The sequence below is a fragment of the Carcharodon carcharias genome, chromosome 8 (assembly GCF_017639515.1).
Source record: "Carcharodon carcharias isolate sCarCar2 chromosome 8, sCarCar2.pri, whole genome shotgun sequence".
Lineage (NCBI taxonomy): Eukaryota > Metazoa > Chordata > Chondrichthyes > Lamniformes > Lamnidae > Carcharodon > Carcharodon carcharias.
Window position 1 is genome coordinate 37,514,045 of NC_054474.1, and position 25,388 is coordinate 37,539,432.

General features: G+C 43.4%; 1 protein-coding gene across 1 annotated transcript in view; it reads left to right on the plus strand.

The window, feature by feature from the left end:
* The window catches only part of LOC121281425, an 84,611-nt gene that overhangs the window by 8,972 nt on the left and 50,251 nt on the right, over positions 1 to 25,388 (plus strand). Inside the window, exons 2-5 of the mRNA XM_041194370.1 lie at positions 8,716 to 8,820; positions 10,158 to 10,257; positions 13,355 to 13,463; positions 25,008 to 25,071. Of these exons, the coding sequence (XP_041050304.1) occupies positions 8,724 to 8,820; positions 10,158 to 10,257; positions 13,355 to 13,463; positions 25,008 to 25,071 (370 nt within the window). The 5' untranslated portion in view covers positions 8,716 to 8,723. The remainder of the gene's footprint in view (positions 1 to 8,715; positions 8,821 to 10,157; positions 10,258 to 13,354; positions 13,464 to 25,007; positions 25,072 to 25,388) is intronic.

Below are 25,388 nucleotides of genomic sequence, written 5' to 3' on the forward strand. Positions count from 1 at the left end.
TGGCATCTCACAGGTTGTCACACACACAGCACTAGTCACCTCCTTTATGCATCTCTTTAGTCATGCCAATAATTTTATCCACTTCATCACCAAAAATGACAGCCTGGTTCAAGGTCAGCCATGACTGGTGTTATTGTTGGGTTTCTTTGAGTGCAAGGTATCACTGACTATTCTTGGCCATACCCAAGCTCCCTTGGAACATCGAGCTGCATTTGGAAATCATAAACGGTTCCACTCCCTATGAATCTGTGTGGCCGCAGGAGAAAAATAATACTTATTTCTTGGGGAGCTGCCATGATGCATACATCTTGTGCAGTTCGCAGCTCCCAGAGCTTTTTAGAAGCCCCAGTCCAGATTGATGGATGAATCCTTGGTGACAAGGGCAATTCCCCACGTACATGGCTGACGCCAGTGAGGCATCCCCAGTGCAAGGCAAAGGAGTGCTATAATCAAGCTTTTGCCTCTACCAGACCCATCATAGAATACACCATTGGGCTTATTAAAATGTGCTTCTGCTGCCCTGCCCAGTGGAGCTCTGTAATACACGCCTCTGAGGGTGTCACAAATAGTAGTGGTCTGCTGTGCTGTACACAATTTGGTGTTGTAACATGGATAGATGTTGCAAAGGAAAGAGCATGAGGAAAGAGCATGATGAACATCAGCCCTCCTCAGATGGCAAGGATTTGTTGGAGCATGAGGAGGAGGCCATAAATCCAAAGAGCCTTTCATGGATACCAGGGCCATAGAGAGTCATGCAATGGATGTCTGGAACAACTGATCTACACAAGGTTTGCACAAAGACTATTCTGCATGAGCATTGATCCTTCACCCTCCTGGGATGTGAACCTAGCCCTGCCATCCTCCCTCGCCGAGTTAATTCTAAACCTACGTCCTTGATCACCTGGAATATAATGGGGAGCGGAGCTTTTTGTGTCTCATACTTGCTAATGAGTGCTGGTATCAGGGACATCTTAGGAGTACGTGGAACAGCCTGCCTTCCCCAATTATTCTGATCCAATACCATCGTTCAAATGCTTTGAATAAAGCTGCCCCGTTTCATTTATAGCTGCTGAGAGTTAAATGGGCCAATATCCTCGAGTGCATAGATGGGGTTCCAGCTGTGCCTGCATTTAAAGCCATGTTCCATAGAATGATTATCACAGAAGTAATGATTCATGTGAACGTTCAATAAAGAATGCACAAAACACAGCATATTTCATTTAGGCAGAATGTCTGCCAGTCTGTGTCCCTATTGCCTCTCCAGTCATCAATTTTTGACAAACAAATTATATTGTGCATATTTTAACAAGTGAGATAAATATGGAGAAATCACACATCCAATCTTTGTGCTCAACTTTTCAACTTTTTTTCTACCTCCTATGTCTAGGTGCTACCCTAACAAGTCTGCTCAGTTTCATGTCTTGTTGTCTTGCATGACTGCGGCAGTCATGCAACCCTTAAGGGCTCCAGCCTACTGGGGGTCATAGGAACATAATACCTAGGAGCAGGAGTATGCCATTTGGCCCTTAGAGCCTGCTCCACCATTCGATAAGATCACAGTTGATTTGATTGTGGCCTCAACTCCACTTTCCTGTCTGCCCCTTATATATCAAAAATCTATCTAACGCAGCCTTGAATAAATTCAATGATCCCACCTCCACTGCTTCCTGGGGAAGAGAATTCAACATACCAATGCCTCTGAGGAAAAAAATTCTCAATTCCCGTCTTAATGGGAGACCCCTTATTCTTAAACTGTGTCCCACTAGTTTGTGTCTCCCCAACCAGAGGAAATATCCTTCCAGCATCCACCTTGTCAATTCCCCTCAGGATCTTGTTTGTTTCAATAAGATCGACTTCATTCTTCTAAATACCAATGGGTATAGGCCAAACGTTTTCAACCTTTGTAAGATAACCAGAAATGAATCCTGTGGACCTTCTCTGAATTTCTAATGCAACTATATCCTTTTTCAAATAAAGAGATCAAAACTGTGCACAGTACTACAGATATGGGCTCACCAAGGCACTGTACAGTCGCAGTAAATCTTCTGTACTCCCCTTGTAATAAATGCCAACATTCCATTTGCCTTCCTAATCATTTGCTGGACCTGGATAACTAACTTTTTGTGATTCATATACCATGACATCCAGATCCTTCTATACCTCAGAATTCTGCAATCTCTCTCCATTTAGATAATATGCCACTCTCCTATCCTTCCTGCCAAAGTGGGCAAGTTCACATTTTCCCACATTATACTCCATCTGCCAAGTTTTTTTGCCCACTCATTTAACCTAGTTCTGACCCCTTGCAGAATCTTTATATCCTCTTCACAACTTACTTCCCCAAATATCTTGGTGTCATCAGCAAATTTAGCTACCATACATTCAGTCCCTTCATCCAAGGCCCCCTTGGCCCATCTGCCTGGAGCTTTTGGGATCAGTGGTAGAAGGGATGAGGAGACACTTGCAACCTTGTGACTCTCCTGAGACAAAGGCCCTGGGGCAGCTGGCACGTGCTCCTCCTATATCTGTGTGCCTGATGCACCTCCCTGTCTCCCTGAGGGGGAGGGGTTTCTGGATGAAGTCCAGGTGCCTCATTCCCCGCTTGCCCAGCCACTGCTGCTGTGAACCCATGGCTAGAATGATGGAATGTAAGTTCGAGTGCATTTGGATTGAATGCTTGACCTGGCCATCCATGGCAGTTGCTATCCTCTGCATGGATGAAGCCATGCACTCAAATGCCTGGAATATGGCAGAACTCATGGCTAACATGGACTCTTCTATACCATGTGCAAAGCTGCACATAATCCCTGGCATCTCTGACATTTTTTCCCCAGCCTCTGCTACATGACCAGCAAGCTTCTTGAGACTGTGACCAGAGGCCCATCATCAGTGTGGAGCTCAGCAGGGATCTGATCCCCCAGCAATCCTCTGATTGGGGACCAGGCTGTCACATCCTCTCTTGGCTGCTGGGACCTGTTTATGGTGTGCTCACCAGATTGTGTTCCCAAATCTACACATGAATCCTTGGCAGACTGTGTGGATGTAACTGGTCTGGCGGAATTGGATGATGAGGTAGATGATGCATCCTCTAGGGCACAGGCTGCTTCGTCCCCAAGGTTGGAGCCTTCTGGCTGCTGTCTTGGTTGCAACTAGGTCCTGGTCCAGATTAAGAATCATCACAGTTTGGACACTTCACATTTCATCGCATCCATCCTGTGTGCCTATGTGCCACCAAGATGGTTGCCCCTTCCACTTACTCCTGGCTGGTCCAGCTTTGCCATCTGCCTCTGATCGTGCTCCCTCATTGCCAGTGATCTCGATGATCTTCTCCTCAGTTGTGAGGCGTCTTCGGGTCTGGAACTCCTGTGCATCTCCTTTTGCAGGAATTGAATTTGTTTGAGTGTGTGAAATGTTAGTGACATGTCAAACGACACCTAACCCTCTTGTCTGCATGCATCCCCATCTTGCGTACTGACCTGTCGTTTGCATGCTTCATCCAAGCATGCACATAAGGCAAACTTCGAGATGCCATGGTCTCAATTGTCATGTGGTACTAAGGCTGATCACACATTCTCTCTTCTGGCATAGCTGCCCATTTGCACATACATTATTGATAATCAGACAAGCGATTCCTGTTGAATACGTGACACTGGCGTTTGTAGATTGGAGCAGGTTGTTGACCCGTTTCCTGCACTGGACCCAGGTTCAGCAGGTGACCCCCATGGTTGCTCACCTTCTCTGCAACCTACATTTAGGCCGCCTTGGCCTAGCGGGAGTCTGCCTTATGTTATTTTTGGGAAAGGCCACTTTCCGTCTTTCCCTAACAGCCTGGAGGAGAACATGCAGGGAGCCATCACTGAACCATGGGGCTGGTCTGTTTCAGCAGTCACTCATATCTCATCTCTTCAGGGGATATGGCACTCTCAAGTAGTAGATCATCGTGGCAGTGATGTACCTCCCTGTTTGAGCAGGAGGCTTTGGCCGCCTGTAGATGCAGCACTGTCAGCTGATTCAGGTTTCACCAATGAGAAACTTCTTCAGTGATAAATCGCACGTATTTTCCATGCGTGCCGCTGGCACTTAAAATTCTAATTATAATCATATGGGAAAGGGCAAGAAGAGTGGAAGTGGCCCTCCATTTCAGTTATGAAGTCAGGAACAGCACGCTGTTGACAAAATCTTGGCTAAAGAGACTGCAAAGGGATATAATTTGGTAGTTGGAGTATAATGTGGGAAAATGAGGTTATCCACTTTTGCAGGAAGAATAGGAAAACAGAATATTATTTAAATTGGGAGAGATTACAGAATACTGTGGTACAGAGGGGCCTGGATGTTCTTGTACGTGAATTGCAAACATCAGCATACAGGTACAGCAAGTAATGAGGAAGGCAAATGGAATGTTGTCCTTTACTGCAAGACGGTTGGATTAAAAATTTAGAGCATTCTTCTGACATCTGACATCTTCCAGGGTCCAGAGAGGCTGCAGGCTTGGCTCCTCGGGGACAAGGGCTATCCATACAAGATGTGGCTGATGATGCCTATGCAGCGGACTGCAGCAGAACACCGGTATAACAAGGTTCATGCTGCGACCCAGACTTGTGGAGCAAACAATAGGCATTTTGAAAATGAGTTTCCAGTGCCTTGACAAGTCTAGTGGAGCACTGCAGTACAGTTCATGCATCATCATTGCTTGCTGCGCACTACATAATCTGGCGTTGCAACTTGGGGAGGACCTGGCTGAGGAGGAGATGGAAGAGTTGCACGTGTCCTCTGATGAGAACACCACCAAAGGAGATAACAGTTATGAAGTCCTCGCACTGGCCAGATGAGGCAGACACATCTGCAAGGCCCTCATAGCTGCTAGATTTATGGAGGATGATGATGGGATGCAGTGAGGACAGTTCTGACATCCTCGCCTTGCATCTGTGAATGCTTGACTGTTGTGTGGCTACTGGCAATACATATACCCTCAGTGCTCAGGCTCATGTTATGGAGATGCAGTGGAGGCCCTAATAGTCCCTAGATTTCAGGAGGATGATGACGACATGCAGCGAGGACACTCCATAGATCTTCACATTGCCTCTGGATATCTGACTTCTGTCTGGCTGTGGGCAGCTCGCTTGCATTCTGTGATCATGGTCATATCACGGAGATGCAGCCGTGAAACTTTAAATGCGCCTGATCATTTTTCAGCCTTCAACACCTGACGCCTTCAGAAACACAGCGTCACCAGTCACAGATGCTGAAGAGATGGAGGACCAGCCCCACCTCAAAGGTGCTGAGAGTACACAGAATTCTCTGACTCCTGTCCACGACATTCTAGCAGCAATGATGAGCACCATCGAGGTGCAGGTATCACTAATGTGTCCAGTGACTGTGAAGCCAGACTGTCACTTTGCTCTGAAGGTTATACACTGCACAAGGAAGAGGCCCTGGACTGAGACAACTGCCTTTATCTTGTGCAGAAACCAAAGTTTTACATCTGAGTGACACAAATACTGCTTATCATAACAAGGAGCCATAAGCAAGGAGACATTCACAAAAGTGAGCATTGTGCAAGTGATTAACACCCGCACCCAAGCTGTGCAACTACATCTTCTTAACTTTCCTAACCCTGCTGCTACATCTTGATGCTCCACTGACCTCTGCAGTGGAGGTGGAAGCAGCCTCCTGACTGCTATGCCCTGTGTGTGGTGACTTTGGCGAATGGCCTCTGGAGGACCGAGATCTGGAGGGCCCCAGCCTGCTTTGGGTGTCCTGCTGTGGGCTAGCTTCACTCTTCCCAGCCTGAAGAGCTGGAACTGTGGGGGTCACCAGAAGAGGGGATTTGGATCAGCCCAACGTTCCCAGAGTCACCTGGGCTGTTGAGCTGCTGGTTGTCTTCCTTATTGGTGCTAGGCGGCCCCTGGCTGACTTCCTTGAGGAGAAGGGGAAGCTGGAGTGAGATAGTCTCAAGTTGACACTGAGGGCCAACTGTAGCATCAGCGATGCAGTTCAGCCCATGCAGCAGTGCACGACCAATGTCCTGGACCAAGGTCCCCAAGGCTGCCACCATCCTAAAGGTGTTGACCTCGTAGCTCCAACATATTGATGCAATCAGCTCAGACTAAAAACAGACGGACTCCTCCATTGTGCCTTACACTCTGGAGGAGTGCAGTGGACATCCCTTCCTGATGTTTCCAAGCTTGTCTTTGCAGCTCCAGCAGCTGAGATATTACCGAGAAAGAGCCTTGCCATCTGACTCGGACTCAGCAGATTTCTGGCCTCCAGCAGTCTTCGGAGAGCGGAAACCTGAAGTCCCTGCAGCCGCCTGCTGTGCGTCAGACAGTGTGATGTGCTCACCAGATTGTGACCCCTAGGTTACTCTCGGTACCACCAAGGTGTGTGTATCTGCGCCGGTATAGGGTGTGGGTGAACGTTGTGACGGATCTTCAGTTAAATGTCATCAGATTCTTCTTCCGAGGTGTCTATGGGGCTTGGGTCATGAACCCGCCTTGGTTGCTTCCCAGATGTGCCTGTAAAAGCAAGGAGATAGTGCATGGCAGGGGACTGAAGAACAGGGGAACTTGCTCACAGCATAGTTGTCTAATGGATGTTGCACTGCTGGATCTTCACTTGTTTGAGTACCGCCAGCCTCGCCATTTACACAGGAATGGTCTAGATCGTTGGCCAGCCAGATGACTCTATTTTCAAAGTTTGTGAAGACCTTGATGTCGGGCATTCCTCCACCAGCCTGCAACCTCTCCCTTTTTGTTCTGTGCCAGCTTGTCCTGCATGAATACAGATGGAGAGTGTAAGCAGGACACCTGCCAGGCCAGATAAGAAGGATACCTGGCATCTGTGGGTGGCGAGTGGTGCCATGCACAGGATAAGGACAGGGCAGATGCAGGGCGTGCGTGCGTGTGCGGTGATGTCCCTTGAACTGGCAGTGACTGGGATCCCTGTGGATGTGTCATGAGTTTGTGTGTGAGAGTTGAGTGTGATGAGAAGAGTGACTTACCCTGACAGAGTAGATAATTCATCCTCTTTTGGCACTGGTTGGCAGTCCTCTTTTGGAGTTGACACTGACCTCTACTGTCACTGCCTCCAATGCTGGATTGGTGATCTTGCTTGCCTGAGGGAGGCATCACTAAATTTGGGGGCAGCATGTTTCCTCCCTTTGGCAGCCAAGACTTTGCAGCAGCTTCCAATGCTTTGGAAAGTGCTACTCTGTGCAGGAGCTCCCTTTTAACATGGCACCAGGATTACTGAAGGCCTGAGGTGACACCGGGGCGGGCAAATTTGAGGCCGCCCCACCAGCAATCCAGCATCTTTTCCCGTGAATGCTTTTAGGTGGGACTTGCCAGGAATGGGACGATATGATGCGAAAACCTGCCAATGCAGCTGACTTTTTTCACGCCCACTACCACACTTCTGGGAGAAAGCCACCCATAATGTTCAACAAGGAAAACCATCATCTCAGATGCAACTGCACAATGCCATCTGGTGCAAGCCACCTTGTGAACCAGGTGCAGGGGTTCTTTTTATTCATTCATGGCTAGGCCAGCATTTATTGCCCATCCCTTGTCCAAAAGGCATTTAAGAGTCAATCACATTGCTGTGGGTCTGGAGTCACAAGTCGGCCAGGTCAAGGATATTAGTGAACCAGAAGGGTTTTTACAATAGTTTCAAGGTCATCATTAGACTTATTAATTCCAATTTTTTTTTATTGAATTCAAATACCACCATCCCATGGTGGAATTTGAACCCGGGTACCCAGAGCATTACCCTGAGTCTCTGGATTACGAGTCTAGTGACCATACCGCTACTCCATCTCCTCCTCGTGTGCCAGTGACTTTATCTTGAAGGTAGGACTTTATTAAAAGAGGTTTTACACTAATGAGTATTCATGGCATGCAAATATATTAGAAACATAACCCACCACAGGCTGACATGAGCCCCAACACACAGCAAAAATGCCGCTGACTTCTTATCTCCGCATTTCAACCTGACGTTGGGAGATCAAAATTTCATTCTGCCTTATTCGGTCACTATATATGCCACATTTCCTGCTCTTGCGGACTCTATAAAATCTCCCCACCCCCTCATGGTCTTATTTGCCCAATACCCCTGTCTATGCTGACTTATATGGTCTAACCCTCAAATTTAAAATTTTCATTCCTTGTGTTTAATTTCCTATTTGGCGTCAATGTCCCTGTTATGTAACCTTTTTCATGATAATTCACCCTCTCCAAACTCTCCCATTACCCTAAGTATAAGGCCACTGGTGATTGTTGGCTGTGTCTTCAGCTAAGGTCCATGCTGTAGCATTTGCTTTCTAAACTATCTCCACCTTTTAATAAATTCATTAAAACTCATCTATCTCTTTGACCAAGCTTTTGGTCCCTTTTTGTTTTGCCTTAAAATCCAAATTTTTGCTGGTTTGGACAATTTCCTTTTAAAGGTGTTATATAGATGCAAGTTGTCCTCATTACTTGTGGCTTGGAAGAAAAGCATTGAAAATTTATGCAAAGTTCCCATTTCAAATTTCTGTCTAATGACTCACGATAATGAGACTTCATAGATGAAAAATCGCTAATTAATTGAGGTACTGAAGGAATGCAAGTTCCTGTGAAACTATACTCCAGCATCAGTTACCAATTTTGTAGGGGTGGGGGAAAGAAAGTAATTCTATGGTTATGTATTAATTTTTCTTTGAAACCTTTCTTTTTGCAGAAGACGTAATGGCACACATTAAAGGCAAATCACACCGGAAGCAAATGTGTGCAAATACACAGATGAACCAGTGTTCCTCCCTAGCTCATAATTCTGGAAAGAGAAGTAATGTAACTGATACTATGTAATTATTGACTGCATTTGTGGATGATATCAATTGTTTCTCCCTAAACCTAGTCTTTATTCTTCAGACTGATTTGAGAGGTATACTGGAAAGGACCCTCAAATAAGTCTAAACAATAAGTCCTGAACGAATACTTTATCAAGGAACATTACTGCCTGTACAGTTCCAACCATAAATGTAATTCTAAGAAAAGAATCCTTTTTTTTCCTTTGTCCCCCTGCCCAAGAGGTAATGCTGTCATTTATAGCAAATCCACTGCTGTTCCAGCCTAAGTTGGTGTTCTCAATTTTCTCTATTTACTACCCATTGATTCTATAAGAATTGTTTTTCTTAAAAATTTAAGTCCTGAATGAATTTACAGGGCTTTTTTCCAATATGCCATATTCCTGGTTGCCAATGTTTTAGAGTGCTCTATGATAAGAAGGTCTGTGGATTCCTCATTATCATTGGTGTAAGTTTGCTTGGTCACTTTTTGTATGCAATTAGAATTTACTGTTTGATTTCTGGTGCTGCTTTGTGTTGATTAGCACCACATCCACAAATTTCCACTCCCTCCACCACCAATGAACAGTGGCAGCGGTGTGTACCATCTGCAAGATGCACTGCAGAAACTCACCAAGGTTCCTCAGGCAGCACCTTCCAAACCCACAACCGCTGCCACCTAGAAGGACAAGGGCAGCAAATAGATGGAAACACCACCACCTGAAAGTTGCCCTCCAAGCCACCCGCCATCCTGACTTGGAAACATATTTCCGTTTTGCCGTTCCTTCAGTGTTGCTGGGTCAAAATCTTGGAACTCCCCCCCACCATCCCAACAGCACTGTAGGTGTACCAATACCACAGGGACTGCAGCAGTTCAAGAAGGCAGCTCACCACCACCACCTTAAGGGCAATTAGGGATGGGCAATTAGGGATGGCCGAGCCAGCAAAGCCCACATCCCACATATGAATAAAAAATAACAATGCAATGTATTTGAGTGTTGATAAATCTGTCACTATAACAGTGTACTAAAATGTAACGAGGTAACATTCAACTTTGGCAGTGGCCAAAAATAAATGATAGCCAAATTGTTCTCTCAGTTTCCAGCCCATTCAATTCTCCTTACCATTGACTTCAATGAAAAGGAAAATTCTGATGGTGTGTATAAAAAAAAAACTATCAATCCTCTACCACCAATGTTGCAACCCATTGCAAAGTTGACTTATACCTCCAATATCTTGTTTTTGTTTTTTAAAATGTCAGCTGCACAGCATATGGTATTATTCCTCGCTTTAACTGGGCCAGTTTTATCTTTTTTCTTTAAAACAATCACTGCAGATGTAAAATCAAGTTCCAAGTTGAAGAAGTTGTCATTCATCCATGAGGAAGCAGATTCAGAATTATCCCAAACCAATAAACTGGCTTCTGGTGCCCACAGGTCAGTGTTGCGATGAGATATGAAGCATCTCCCAAATGCACACACAAATTGAAGAAGATGCAAAGTTACACTTTAAGGGAGAGTATTTAGGCGGGGAGATGGTGATGCTATGGTAATGGGTGAGTAATCCAGAGGCCCAAGCTAATGCTCTAGGGTCACAGGTTCAAATCCCACCACTCCAATTGGTGGAATTTAGTTTAAATTGATAAATTCATTTAATTAACAAAAAAATCTGGAATTGAAAGCTAGTCTCGCTAATGGTGCTGTGAAATTATCATTGATTGTTGTAAAAACACATCTGGTTCACTAATGTTCTTTAGGGAAGGAAATCTGCTGCCCTTGTGACTCCAGAGACACCGCAATGTGGTTGATTCTTAACTGTCCTCTGAATTAGCCTAGCAAGCCACTCAGTTGTACCGAACAACTACAGAATGGACCACAGCAATTCAAGAAGGCAGCTTACTTCCACCTTCTCAAAGGCAATTAGGAATCGGCAGCAAATGCTGGCCTTGCCCCATGAAAGAATAAAAATCGATAGTTGGTAAGGGTATATTAATTTGGCAATGTTGACTATTGTGTAGCAAAAAGCATTTTTTTTAAAGTGCTGCCTTTCGTAAGTCTATCAATATTTATTTCAGAATGGAAAGGACAGTAGTACTTAAGAATATTGAATCAACTTACTGAATAACTCCTAACATCTGTGTGCACATCCTGTCTGCACTACTTGACTTCCAGATGCATCATTTTTGGCACAATTTTTATATCAGCTACTTCTTCCTGTTATCGTTTCCTGTTTTTTGCATGGAGGGGCAAGAGCAATTGTGTGAACACGTGCATACATTGGCGGGGGATGGGGAGGGTGGAGGTGGGGTGGGGGGAGAAGTTTGTTTAGGTAGGTTTGTGTAGGTAGACGTATACAGAAGTTATGTTTCTTTGGGGAGAGGGAGGCATGTGTCTGTATAGGAAGGATTGGAGGTGAATAGTTGCAATCCATTCTTTAATTTGTACTTGGTACAGTCACAGTGCACTATTGGTGGAGAATGTAGAGATATAGGGATGGAATTTCCTCTGAGGCATAATTGAATCGTTCCACCCAAAATTACGCCAGTTTTGCCATTACCAATTTATTCCTTGATTTCTTGTTAATCTAATTAGCATATGCCAGAACATAAAATACAGCACAAACCTTCAGGCCAGTGGGAACCATTGAACAGGTTTTTTTTCCCTTCAAGTGTGAATTAAAGTTTCAAGCCATCTAACCATCATTCATGCACATTAGACACAGCATGTTTAAGGAAATCCATTCATGGAAATTTTTCAATTCCTGATGTAACTGACACAGAAACAATAAAAATGCATTCAAAAATAAAAAAATATATAGTTCAGGTCTTAGTAAGGTTAAATTAAATCAGTTGCTTAAAAAATATCAAAATAAACACTGCAATAATTGTTTCCTGCTGTGCCTACAATTCTGGAATTAATTTAACACCTGTAGCAGGGTATCTGCATGTAATAAGGGACAAAGCCTTTATAGTGAACCAAAATGCATTCGGTGCAAACTTTTTTGTGCTGGGTATGGCTTTACTCCCTGGCACACATAGGAAATTCCACTGCATGGTTTTGCAAGTTAAATGTTGATTGGGGCAGTTTCGGTGTTAACTATTGACAAAAAACGTAACTCAAGTCATAATAGGAAATGAGATGGACAGACAGGAAATTCATTAGGAAGCTATTTTTATAACATTTCAGTATGTGTTTGTCATAATTCCACACAAGCCAAATTTTAGTCATTTTTCAAAAGGCCAAGTTAGGCCTGAAGCCAGCAAGAAATTAACTTTGATTGACCTTGAGCCCTTGAACGTGTGGCCTCATCCACCTCAAAAGGCTGAGTAGTTAGACCTGTGACCTGAGAAAAACATCAAGTTGTATATGGTTGCCCATCAACAGAATATTACAGTTTAAGTGAATAATACCAGAGGTAAAATATGAATGAGGTAAAAGAATATCTTTGCTAAGCAACAAACAACATGGTACTTCTGCAGCACAACCTTGAAATTCTATTTTGAAGATTGTGTAGGTGTCCTTGTAACACAAAATTTGCAATGCTAGCTGATTTCAGGACTCCAATAATTGGAGGCAAATCTAAAATTTTCTTCACAAGTACTTTGTTGAGAGGAACAAAGGGAGACTATGATCATAATTTTCTTCACTTAAAATTTTCATGCATCGGGACAGTTTTTGGCACCAACCCCATTCATGCTTGTGGTGCACCCTTATATCAGTTAATCAGGCAATCAGTTAACGGGCTAATCGGGGACGGTAGGCAGCAGAAGGATTTAGGAGGTCCACTCAAAGGGGTCCAATGGAGAGACCACCAGCAGTCCCACTGGGGAAGGGAAGTGCTGCTTAGGCAGACAGTGAGAGGGGACCACAAGATGAAGGCTCTCACCTAATGTTCCAAATGGTTTGCAAACACTAAGGGCTAGGACTGTCAGAGCAACCGTCTGCAGGGGAATCACTTCCAGATGCATAGATCTGGCAGCAAATGTGCTGTAATTAACCTATCTGTCCCTTTATACATGGATGTGCAGAATCATATGATGTAGCTTCCACCTCCTGCCTCCGGTATATTGCTGGACTGCTTTATACAGCACAGAACCCGTGCGCCTTCAGTAAAATTTAATTGCTGATTCAGGAAAAGAATCCAGACTTTATGTAATCAAGGTTTCGAGATCTCAATTCTTTTTGAATTTTATCTCCCTTTAGTCTTGTCTTTCTAATTTTTCAAACATGAATGGAATTGCTTCTTTAATACTTTAAATCTAATAACTTTTTATTTTAGAACTTAAAAAAAGTTTTTAAAAAAAATTGTCATTTAGTGTGCTGAAAGGAAAAGAACTTACACATCTGTGCAGAGTTTTGAAATAAAATCAGAAGAGGTCCATTTTAAGCAAAGTCTTAAAAGAGAATAGAGGTTGAGAGTTTTCGAGAGCAAACTCTAGAACAATGATGACTGAAGGCGCAGCTGTCAATTGAGGGGAGGGGAATGTTAGACTATTAGTTTGAGGAGAAAAATAATAATATTTTTGTTCTTAAGGAATTTGCATTTTTTCCGAATGAAAAGAACTGTACAGAGAAACACTTTGAAGACCAAAAAAGGGATTGAGCCTTTTCAGAACAGAAGTCCTAGTCTTCAGCAGTGGAAGGTGCGTTTGCTGTTATAAGTCATAAAATTGCTTGTTATTTCATGTTACAGTGGTGAGTTTAGGAGAAAATTATCAGGTTTTCTGCCATTTTCCTCAGTTTGTAAACTAATTTTAATGTAGCAACTTCTATTTTTTTTCAAACATTTAAAACAGCTCTAGAATGCAGAGAAAAGGTTTGGAATGCAACTTAAATGTACTTGGGAAATGTTTATTTTGGGCAAAGCATCTGCTTTAACTCAATATGTCCCCTTTTAGGCTGCCTGCTTTCTGTATCCAGAACCAGGTGAAATCATATAGTTCTACAAACACAAGTAACAAAAAAAGTACCTTTTCACCACATTTTCCTGAACGTAGTCTTTTTGGATAATTATTGCAGTTTCAACTCCATTATTAATATACACCTACTTCACAATAACCACTAGTTTGGCAACAATCACATTGAAATAAGCTGAGGCCCACGGGAGCTTTTGATCCAGCCTGCAGCTATAAGGTAAGTTAGCCAATGATTGGTGGCTGAAGGTGGACATTTCTCAAGGAATGCAGCCACCATGTGAGAGGAGGGGAGTGCAAGTGGAGGAGCACCGAGGCAGCGCAATGGAAGTGAAGGCCGATTGGGATATTGGAAAATTTTAATCAGGCCGTAAGTAGAATTTAAAAATACTTATTGCAAATTATTTCTTCAAGAAGGTATCTTGTTATGTAAAACACAGAAAATGATTATAAAAAATAAGCACATAACCATACACAGTATGCCAAGTGTATAGTTAATGTGTTTAATTTATTAGCTCTTTCTACTTGCCTCCCACTCACTGCCTTCCTTTCCCACTCGCCAACTCCCTCTCCTGAAATCTCACTGTGAATGAGAGCTCGGGAGTGGAGCATTGGGTGGGAGAGAGGCAGCGAGCATGCTGAAGGAAAGACAAGCGGTACAATCAAGCTCACAATGAGCTATCATTGAACACACCATTGGCTTGGTGAAATATACTTCTGCATTCTGGAGAGGCTCTGCAGTACACACAGCAGGAGATTTCATGCGTAGTCATAGGTTGTGCAGTGCACAATAGACTAACTGCGCAACATGGACAGATGCTGCTCACATTTGCCCTATAGTAACATATCACTCCTCCTCATATGAAGATGAATTATGAGTCTCAGGTAGAGGCCATAAATGTGCATTGCCCTTTAATGGATTCCAGGGCCATGGAGAACATGTACACAGAATACCAGGGACAACCTGATCTATACATGGCTCACCCAAGAGTGAGGTAGCTACATGACCACCATTTCGTCATCAGAACTCCATTGCCTTCATTGGATGTAGCCCTACCTCTGCTATCCTCATTTGTGGAGTAACCTGTAAACCTGTCCTCTGCCACCTAGAGTAGGACATGAAGTGGAGCTTTGCCTCATACTCTCTAGTGCAGGGGTGGGGAACCTGTGGCCCATGGGCCAGATCCAGCCCGTTGCTCATTTATCCGGCTCACAGCAAGATTTCTAAAGATATAGACACATGGAAGTAGTGCCTTCAAAATAGCATTTATCATCATTATGAATTTGCTTTGGATAAAAGCATCAGCTAAGTTGCTATAACAATATCTAACAATATAGTATTCAAATTCAGCCACTGTATTAAAACAGTGGGTGAGTTGAACGTTCCTGTATTCTCTCTGTATTCTCTCTTCAGAAAAACTAAATTAAGTTGATTTTTGTGTGTGTGGCCCCTGACTGATTTTTGACTACGTGTGAATGGCCTGTGATAAGAAAAAAGGTTCCCTACCTCTGCTCTAGAGAATACTGGTACCAAGGACATCTGTGCCATTCCTGAACAAACATCTATCAGCCTATCATGACCAACTAATCTAATCTAACTCCATCTTTTAAGTTCTTTGAGTTCACCAGCTTACACACAGCTCAGTTATGCCTGGTGAGATAATCTGGGCCTGTCTCCTTTGAAGGGGCGGTGGGGTGTCAGCTGAGTCTGCATCTTAAACCATGCCCCACAGACTGGTGAGTACAAAACTGGAAACTCATGAGCATTCAATAAAGATTGCATGGAAACACAAGACGTCTTTCACAATAAAGGCAAAGTCCCTATCTCCACTGGAATCACCAATGTTAACCATGAGTTGTGACACTAAATTTCGTTTTCAGACTAAGAAAGGCCCCACATATGTACACATGAATATAGCAAATGTGCAATATCTACAAGTGATAAATATTTTTATGAAACACCTGTGCCACCTTTTAGTTTTCTACTGCTATGTCTAGGTGTAACCCTGAGATCAGCAGCTGAGGTGGAGGCAGTCTGCTCGCTCTGATGCTCTGTTGCCTTGGGTGAACATGGTGGGTGTACTTTGGAGGTGGGGGGGCTTTGAGAGCTCCAGCCTACTGGGGGCCTCTTTCACTGGTGCAGAGGCATTCCCCTTGGCCTTGCCTGCTGGAGCAATTGGGTTCAATGATGGAGGGAATGAGGAGATGCCACTAATCCTGGGGATGTACTTAGAAGGCAGCCCTGGAAGGAGGTCCAGTTGCCTTGTCCTCCTCTTGCCTAGCTGGTCACAGTATATGGATCGAATGCCTGATCTGGCTCTCTGGACTTCGTGGAGGAAGCCCACGTGCTCAGATGCCTGGGACATGGCAGAACTCCTGCTTCCATGGACTCCTCCAAACTCTGTGAAAAGCTAAACATAACCCCTTGCATTTCCACCCTGTGCTCCCCTACCCAATGCCGCATGTACAGCTGGCTTCTGCTGCCCATACCAGAGGCCCATCATCAGCATGGGGCTTACAGGGACCTGTCCCCTGCAGGTCTCCAATTGTCAGGGGACCCAGCTGTCACAATCCCCCTTAGCTGCTAAGATATGTGCAATGCGCTCACCAGATTGTGCTCCTGAGCCTAAACGTGAACTCTCCATGCACTGTGTGGGTATAATACATAGGCTGATGAAGTAGGTAGTGGTGCATCCCCTGGGCACTGGTTTCTTCCTCCCCAGAGGTGAGGTTTTCTGGTTCAGGGATGGTCTACAGTCTTGACTTTTCATGGAATAGACCTATGGTGGAGAACAACAGAAAGACATTAAACATCATCACAGGATGGATGTTTCACATTTTCTTGTGTGCCAACTGTGTGCTGATATGCCACCAACTGGATGGGTGCCTCTTCCCCCCCGCCTCGCCATTTGCGACAAGTTTGCAATACCTCCTCTCTCCCCGATCTTCACTGTCTCTTCCTCTGCAGGAATGAGGAACTGAAGTCTGGAACTGAAGCCAAACTTCTGCATACTTTGGCCTCAGTTGCCAAGTGCCACTAAGGCTGATCATGCATTCACTCTTCTGGCATAGCTGCCCACACACACACACATTATTGATGACCCCAATGAGCAATTCCTTGTGAAAATGTTAACTAGAACTTATCCTGGTGGATCGGAGCAGATCATTGACCTGTTTCCTGCATTGGATCCCGGTCCTGATCAAGACCACATGGCTATTCACCACCCCTGCCACCTCTGCCCAATCCGCCTTGGTCAGGTGGGAGGGCCTTCTGAGGCCATCTGTGGGAAAGAGCATTCCTGCCTTTCCCCGACGGTATGGAGGAGAACCTGAAGGGAGGCATCGCTGAAACATGGGGTTATTCTTTGGCGACGCTTTGCCACCTCAACCACTGACTTGGGGAGGATTGACCATGGGGTGAGGGTGTAGGTACAAGAAACACTAAGGCCTGAATTTTTCAGGTGGGAATGGGCGGGGGTGGTTGCGGAACCGATGACCACCTGTGATTGGCTCCATGCCGCCATTTTACATGGGCAGGCCAATTAAGGCCCACCCAGCATAAAACACGACCATGGTGGGCACTATCCGTGCGGGCAGGGGGAGGAGGGAGAGTCAGGGCCAACGCTGTTTCGCACATGTGCGTGAAAGAGTCCTTCAACCTCCCTTCAGGGAGACTGAAGGGCTTCTGAAATTATTAAATAAAAGGTTTATAAATGTATTTAAACATGTCCCCTTATGTGACTGTGTCACATGAGATGGGACATGTTTTTATTGATAGGAAAACATTTTATTTATTTAATAAAATCTTCAGGAAACCTCATCCCGTTTGTGTGAGGGTGTAGGAAGAAATTTGACAATGTGTTAGGATCCAGGAACAGGAGAACATTTTAGTAGTGATGCAGAGCCTGCATGTTTGTTCAGAAGACTCCTATAGCCCACCCGTGGCTGTAACATTATTGACTGATGGTGTATTTCGCCAATGAAAGCCTTCGCCTGGTGCGGGATTGCACCTGTTTTCCATGCATGGTGCCCACACTTTAAATTTTAATTAGAATTGCGTGAGAAACAGCAATAAGCAAGAGAACGGAAGCGGCACGTACTTCAGTTCTGCTGCAGGGAACAATGCACCACGGTTAAAATCCTGCCCTAAGTCTCTACATTCAAGCAGCTTATATACTTTTTTTTATTTGCTTATATCAAAAACTCACTTCACATATGTTGGTATTTCAAGGAACTGGGGGCCAGAAAAAATCAAGAGGCTTTTTCTCTCAAAACCATCAGTAGCAACATTAATCTCATATTCATTTGGATTCTCTGCAATCGTGGCCTTTGCTACAAAGTCCTCTGAAAGCAAACTCCAAACCAGGCAAAATCCTCCAATTGCCTCTTTTTTGAGAAAATATTGCTGAATTTTGTGCAAAGCTGAGACAGATGCTTCATAACTGCATCTTAACTTCTAAGACTGACATTTCCATCCATAGCGACACAAAATAATGCTTGGAGCTGAATAACATTATTTTGCATCACATAGCTACTACATAGCAAAGGTTTTTTGGCAAAGCTCTTTTTATTGTACAATTAACATGTTTAACCTTCCTTTGCTTGCAAAGAATTGTAAGTTCATTGAGTTTGCCAAGTCTGTGAGCCACGTTTCCCAGCAATGCCTGGCAACATAAGTTGAGGAAGTGGTGAAGTGAGTTAAATTTTAATGTGCAACATTGCTGTTTGAGTTCAAATAATTTTGCCGTTGATTCAAGACAACCATTGAACTTCTACATGAAGCAGAAGTTGCTGGAACATTACTTCAAAATAAATAGCAATAATATATTAAGGGGACACATTCAAACTAATAAAGGCAAATACACACCGAGATCAGATTCATCACATTGTAGGAAAGGTGACTGAAGAATAGTTGTTTTAAACTGCAGTTATTTCTGGGACTTGTTAAACTGGCAGCTGTACCTGATGGCTTATCCAGGGGACACATGTTTGTTGAGAGTAGGTCTTTTGTCTGGATTGGCAATATTTTAGGGTCTCTCGGAAGAGCTTTGCCCTGTATTTTGTATCAAAATTTCGGGTTGAGATTACGTTTAATGAATGGCTAGTTTTACCGACTAATTAAAAATATGGCCATTATACTCCCTAATACATCTATCCAAATTGAGTGGTGTTTTTGAATAAATCCATGTGACATGAACTATTTTGAAAGATTTTTTTAAATTCATTTACGGGATGTGGGCATCTCTGGCTAGGGCAGCATTTATTGTCCATCCCTAATTGTCCTTGAGAAGATGGTGCTGAGCTGCCTTCTCGAACCGCCGTGGTCCGTGTAGTGTAGGTACACTCACAGTGCTATTAGGAAGGAAGTTCCAGGATTTTGACCCAGCAACAGTGAAGGAGTGGTGATATAGTTCCAAGACAGGATGGTGAGTGGCTTGGAGGGGAACTTCCAGGTGGCGGTGCTCCCATGTATCTGATGGCCTTGTCCTTCTAAACAGTAACGGTTGTGGGTTTTGAAGGTGCTGCCTTAGCAGCCTTAGTGTGCTTATGAAATCCAAGCCAATAGTTTCATACAGCTTCGGAGGTTGTAAGAATTTAAAACATTGGAACAGGAATAGCCCATTTTGTCTCTGAAGCCTATTCCGCGAGATCATAGCTGATCTGCAAACTTACTTTATACACCCGCCCGAGCCAGAGTTATTAAGAGATATGGGCAAACAAAAATCTATCAATATCAGTTCTAAAATTGACAATTAGCAATTTAGCATCAATTGCCGTTTGCAGAAGGGAGTTCTAAACTTCTACCGCTCTTTGCGAGATGAAGTGTTTCTAATTTCACTCTTGAAAGGTCTGGCTCGAATTTTAAGGCAATACCTTCTAATCGGTGATGGCACAGAGGAGCTATTTCTCCCAAGCTGCCCTATCTGTTCCCCTTAATATCTTGAATACTTCAATCAACTCTCCCATCAACCTTCTAAGTTCACATCCTACAGGAAGGATGTGAACATATTGGAAAAAGTGCAGAATAAGTTTATGAGAATGGTTCCATGGCTGAGAAACTTCAGTTATGAAGGTAGATTATGGAGAGGTTGGGACTGTCCTCCTTGGGGAGGAGAAGGTTAAGAGGAGATTTGATAGAAGTGTTCAAAATCATAAAGGCCTTGGATAGAGTAAATAGGGAGAAGCTTCCCACTTGTAAAAGGATTGCGAATGAGTGGGCACAGATTTAAAGTGATTTTCAAAAGAAGCAAATGTAATGTGAGAAAACCTTTTTCACACAGCGAGTGGCTTGAGTCTGGAATGCACTATCTGGAAGTGTGGTGGAGACAGGTTCAACTGAGGCATTCAAGAGGGCATAAGACAATTATTTGAATAGAAACAATGTGCAAGGTTACGAAGAAAATGCAGGGCAATGGCACTAGGTCATAATGCTCATTTGGAGAGCCAGTGCAGACACAATGGGCCAAATTGGGCCCTCTGCACCGTAACAATTCTGAGAAATTCCAGGGGTTGCAACCTTAGTTTGTTTAATCCCTGCTTGTGACTTAACCTTTGAAGTCTAGGTGTTATTCTATAAAAACCTACACTGTGCTCCCTCCAAGGTCGATATATCCTTCTTAAACTTTGGTGCCCAGAACTACTTGCGCTACTCCAAGTGTGGCATAACAAAGCTTTGTATAGATGAAGCATGACTTCTGTCACATGGCCTTAACATTCCATTAGCCTTTTGTTAATTTATTTATCTTCTGTACCTGTTCCATGACACTTTAATGATCTGTATACCCGTATCCTAAGCCCTTTCTCCGCCAACATTGTTCACTTTTGAGAAAAAGCACCCTGTTCCATCTTTCTTGGGTCCAAAATGGATGACCTCTCATTTTCCTGCATTGAAATCCATTTGATTGCCCATCTGCTTAATGTATCAATATCTTTTTATAATTTTATGCTTCCATCTAAGTTACTTATAATAGTATCTATCTTGGTGCAATCAACAAATTTGGATATGTGCACAGGAGCATATGAATGTGTGAATTAGGAGCAGGAATAGGCCATTTGGCCCTCTCAGGCCTGCTCCACCATTTGATAAGATTGTGGCTGGTCTGATTCTGTCTTCAACTCTACTTTCCTGTCCGCCCCTTATAACGTTTGACTCCCTTGTCAGTCAAGAATATATCTTACTCAGCCTTTAAAAATATTCAATGACCATGCCTCCACCACTCTCTACGGATGGGAATTCCACAGACTAATGACCCTCAGAGAAAAAATTTCTCCTCATTTCCCTCTTAAGAGGAGACCACTTGTTTTTAAACAATGCCCCCTAGTTCTAGTCTTTCCCATAAGGGGAAACATTCTCTCATCCTCTACCCTCTCCGGAGGTCGCCAGCATCACTTTTGCCAGTCTTCAGCCAATTTGATTCACTCCATGTGATATCAAGAAACGGCTGAAGGCACTGGATACTGCAAAGGCTATGGGCCCTGACAATATTCTGGCACTAATACTGAAGATGTGCTTGACAACTTGCTGCACCCCTAGCCAAGTTGCTCCAATATAGCATCAACACTGGCACCTACCTGGCAATGTGGAAAATTGCCCAGGTATGCCCTGTACACACAAAGTAGGACAAATCCAACCTGATCAATTAGCACCCCCATCAGTCTACTCGATCATCAGTTAAGTGGTGGAAGGGGTCATCAACAGTGCGATCAAGCAGCACTTGCTTAGCAATAACCTGCTCACTGACACACTGTTTGGGTTCCGTCAGGGACATTAGGCTCCTGACCTCATTACAGCCTTGGTTCAAACTTGAACAAAAGAGCTGAACTCCAGAGGTAAAGTGAGAGTGAATGCCCTTAACATCAAGGCAGTATTTGACCAACTGTGGCATCAAGGAACTCTAACAAAACTGGAGTCAATGGGATAAAAACAAAAAAACTGCGGATGCTGGAAATCCAAAACAAAAACAGAATTACCTGGAAAAATTCAGCAGGTCTGGCAGCATCGGCGGAGAAGAAAAGAGTTGACGTTTCGAGTCCTCATGACCCTTCGACAGAACTTGAGTTTGAGTCCAGGAAAGAGCTGAAATATAAGCTGGTTTAAGGTGTGTGTGTGGGGGGCGGAGAGATAGAGAGACAGAGAGATGGAGGGGGTTGGTGTGGTTGTAGGGACTGCTTGTTTGTCCCTACAACCACACCAACCCCCTCCATCTCTCTATCTCTCCGCCCCCCACACACACACCTTAAACCAGCTTATATTTCAGCTCTTTCCTGGACTCGAACTCAAGTTCTGTCGAAGGGTCATGAGGACTCGAAACGTCAACTCTTTTCTTCTCCGCCGATGCTGCCAGACCTGCTGAGTTTTTCCAGGTAATTCTGTTTTTGTTTTGGAGTCAATGGGAATTGGGGTTGGGGGCAGGAAACTTCTGCTGTTTGGAGTCACACCTTGCACAAAGGAAGATGGTTGTGGTTGTTGGCGGTCAATCATCTCAGTTCCAGGACATCACTGCAGGAGTTCCTCAGGGTAGTGTCCTATGCCCTATCATCTTCAGTTGCTTCATCAATGATCCTCCCATCTTATGGTCAGAAATAGGGATTTTGCTGATGATTGCGCAACATTCAGAACAATTGGCGATGACTCAGATACTGAAGCTGTCTATGTCCAAATGCAGCACGACCTGGACAATAGCCAGGCTTGAGCTGACAAGTGGCAAGTAACATTCGTGCCACACAAGTGCCAGGCAATGACCATCTCCAACAAGAGAGAATCTCACCATCACCCCTTGACATTCAATGACATTAACATCGCTGAATTCCCCCACTATCAACATCCTGGGGGGTTTGCCATTGATTAGAAACTGAACTGGACTAGCCATATAAATACTGTGGCTACAAGAGCAGGTCAGAGGCCAGGAATCCTGCAGCAAGTAACTCACCTCTTGACTCCCCAAAGCCTGTCCACCATCTACAAGGCAGAAGTCAGGAGTGTGATGGAATACTCTTCACTTGCCTGGATGATTGCAGCCCCAACAATACTCAAGAAGCTTGACACCATCTAGGACAAAGCCTGCTTGACTGACCCTCCATCCACAAACATTCACTCACTCCACCACCAACGCACAGTGGCAATAGTATGTACCATCTACAAGATGTACGGCAGGAACTCACCAAGCCTCCTTAGACAGCACCTTCCAAACCCACAACCACTGCCATCTAGAAGGACAAGGGCAGCAGACACAATGGAACACCACCACCTCGAAGTTCCCCTCCAAGCTACTAGCCATCCTGACTTGAAATATATTGCCATTTCTTCACTGCTGGAAGGAACGTTTATATTCTATTCCCTTTGCAATAAATGAGCATTCCATTGGTCTTCCTGATCACTTGCTGTACCTGCATACTAACTTTTGTGATTCATGTACCAGGATACCCAGATCCCCCTCTACTGCAGAGTTCTGTAATCTCTCCCTACTGCTTCTCTGTTCTTCTTGCCAAAGTGGACAAGTTCATATTTTCCCACATACCTCCATATACCAAAGTTTTGCCCACTCACTTAATCAATCTAAATCCCTTTGCAGACTCCTTATGTCCTCTCTGACCTTTCTTGGTGTCATCAGCAAATTTAGCAACCATTCATTTGTTCTTTCAATCTGGTCATTGACATGGATTGTAAATAGTTGAGACCCAGCACTGATCCCTGTGGCAATGAATTAGTTGTAGCTTGCCAATCTGAAAATGATCCATTTATCCCTAGTCTCTGCTTTCTGTTAGTTAACCAATCCCTTATCCATGCTAATATGTTGCCCCCTACACGATGAGCTCTTTTGTGTAGTAACCTTTAATGTGGCACCTTATCAAATGCCTTTTGGAAATCCAAGTACACCACATTTAAGGGTTCACCTTTATCTACTTTGCTTGTTACTTCAACAAAGAACTCTAATAAATTGTGTTTGACTAATTTCCCTTTCCATCCCATCATCCAAACCGTTTATGAATACACTGAATAGTTGAGGTCCCAAACTGATCCTTGTGGGACACCACCAGTCACATCTTGCCAGTTAGAGTTACCTGCCCATTATCCTGTTCTGTCTCCTTCCATTCAGCCAATTTTCTAACCACGTCAATAATTTGCCTTCAATTCCGTGAGGCTTCAGATTTAGTTAACAATCTGTTATGAGGGACTGTGTGTGTGCGCGCGCACGCAGGGGATCGGGGTCAGTCAGTTAGGAGTTAATCAGTTCACTCAATAATAGTGCACAGTTTCATTGTGATGGATTAGCTTTGCTTAACTATTGTACTTGAGGCTGAGCCAAGACAAATTTTAGGCACTCAGTAACCTTAGTAGTGGATAGAATTGTAAGCACAGAGCAAGAAGATTTATACAAGCAGGATCTGTCAAAAGATGTTGATTAGTTGCAGGTTTATCATCCCAAGCATTACTGCAATTAAAGGGTTACCAATACTTGTGCTGCCTTCTTTATTCCTGCAACCCCCAGTACAGAGTAGCAGAGCTGAAAACCTATAATTATTTAAGAAAACATTTGGACGTTGCAATAGTGTGTGGGTCAGGGGGCTGTTTATGTTTCTGGCTAAATGAGCTAAGGCTGTGGCCTGGGATGTTAACTCTTTCTTTCTCCACAGATGCTGTCTGGCCTGCTGAGTATTTCCAGCATTTTCTGTTTTTATTTCAGATTTCCAGCATTATTTTGTTTTTTGCCGCTTATCAAATTGTGAGGCAATAATCCTTAAAAAGGATACTTTTTACTCCTTGTGGACTGAAATCCGTATTTTTGTTTTTTAAATGTATGTTTTCAGTAACTTGCTGCTTCTGTATTGTTGCTGTTATTTATCACTTTTTAAATGCATGGAGCATGTTATTTACTGTTAATTCTATAATATGCTTTCCCACTCAGTATATATAAGTTTGTAAACTCAATTTCTAGGGGACTTTGGCTATTTTTGGAAATTGCCTTTTGGCTATTTATGAAAACTTTAATGGTGCCGATCTGAGGAAAATGTGAAGTGTTATGTTGCAAGTTTCAAATCTTAGTTCTAGCATGATGTTGTAATTTATTTTAACTATATTAAAATCAAACTGTAATTACCCTGCATTAAATTTCTGCATTATTTTTCCTAAAATACTGTACTTTGGTTTCATATGAAACTCGGATCTCTGATAAGGTATTTAATCTGTCCCTGAGGGAAAGACTTTTATGTGCATTGAAATTTGAAAGGGAAGCTAGTAATTTAAACTGTTTTTCAATTGTAAATTTGTTTCAGGAATTTAACCAATGTAATTCCAAAAGTAGTACAACATGTTCTGAGTACACTGAAACTACTTCAGGTAAGAAAGCATTTTTGAAATAAAAGCTAAAAAATTTAAATTATCATGGGAGGTATAATATTTTTCTAACTATACGACATGACCTTTTAAGAATTCTTTGCATTTCAGAGAGGTTGGTGCTGCCTCTGGTCATTTTACCTTTACTAATCCAATTTGTTTTCAAACAAATACTGTTACTAATTAAAATTCACTGAGCCAGAATTCCAAATATTAAAAAACTTAAAAAAGATCATCAAATTGCAGCAACAATTTTGAGGAAAAAAACTAACACTGGTTCCTGCTATTAAGTAAGGTGGCCTTTTATACTCCAGGTACTT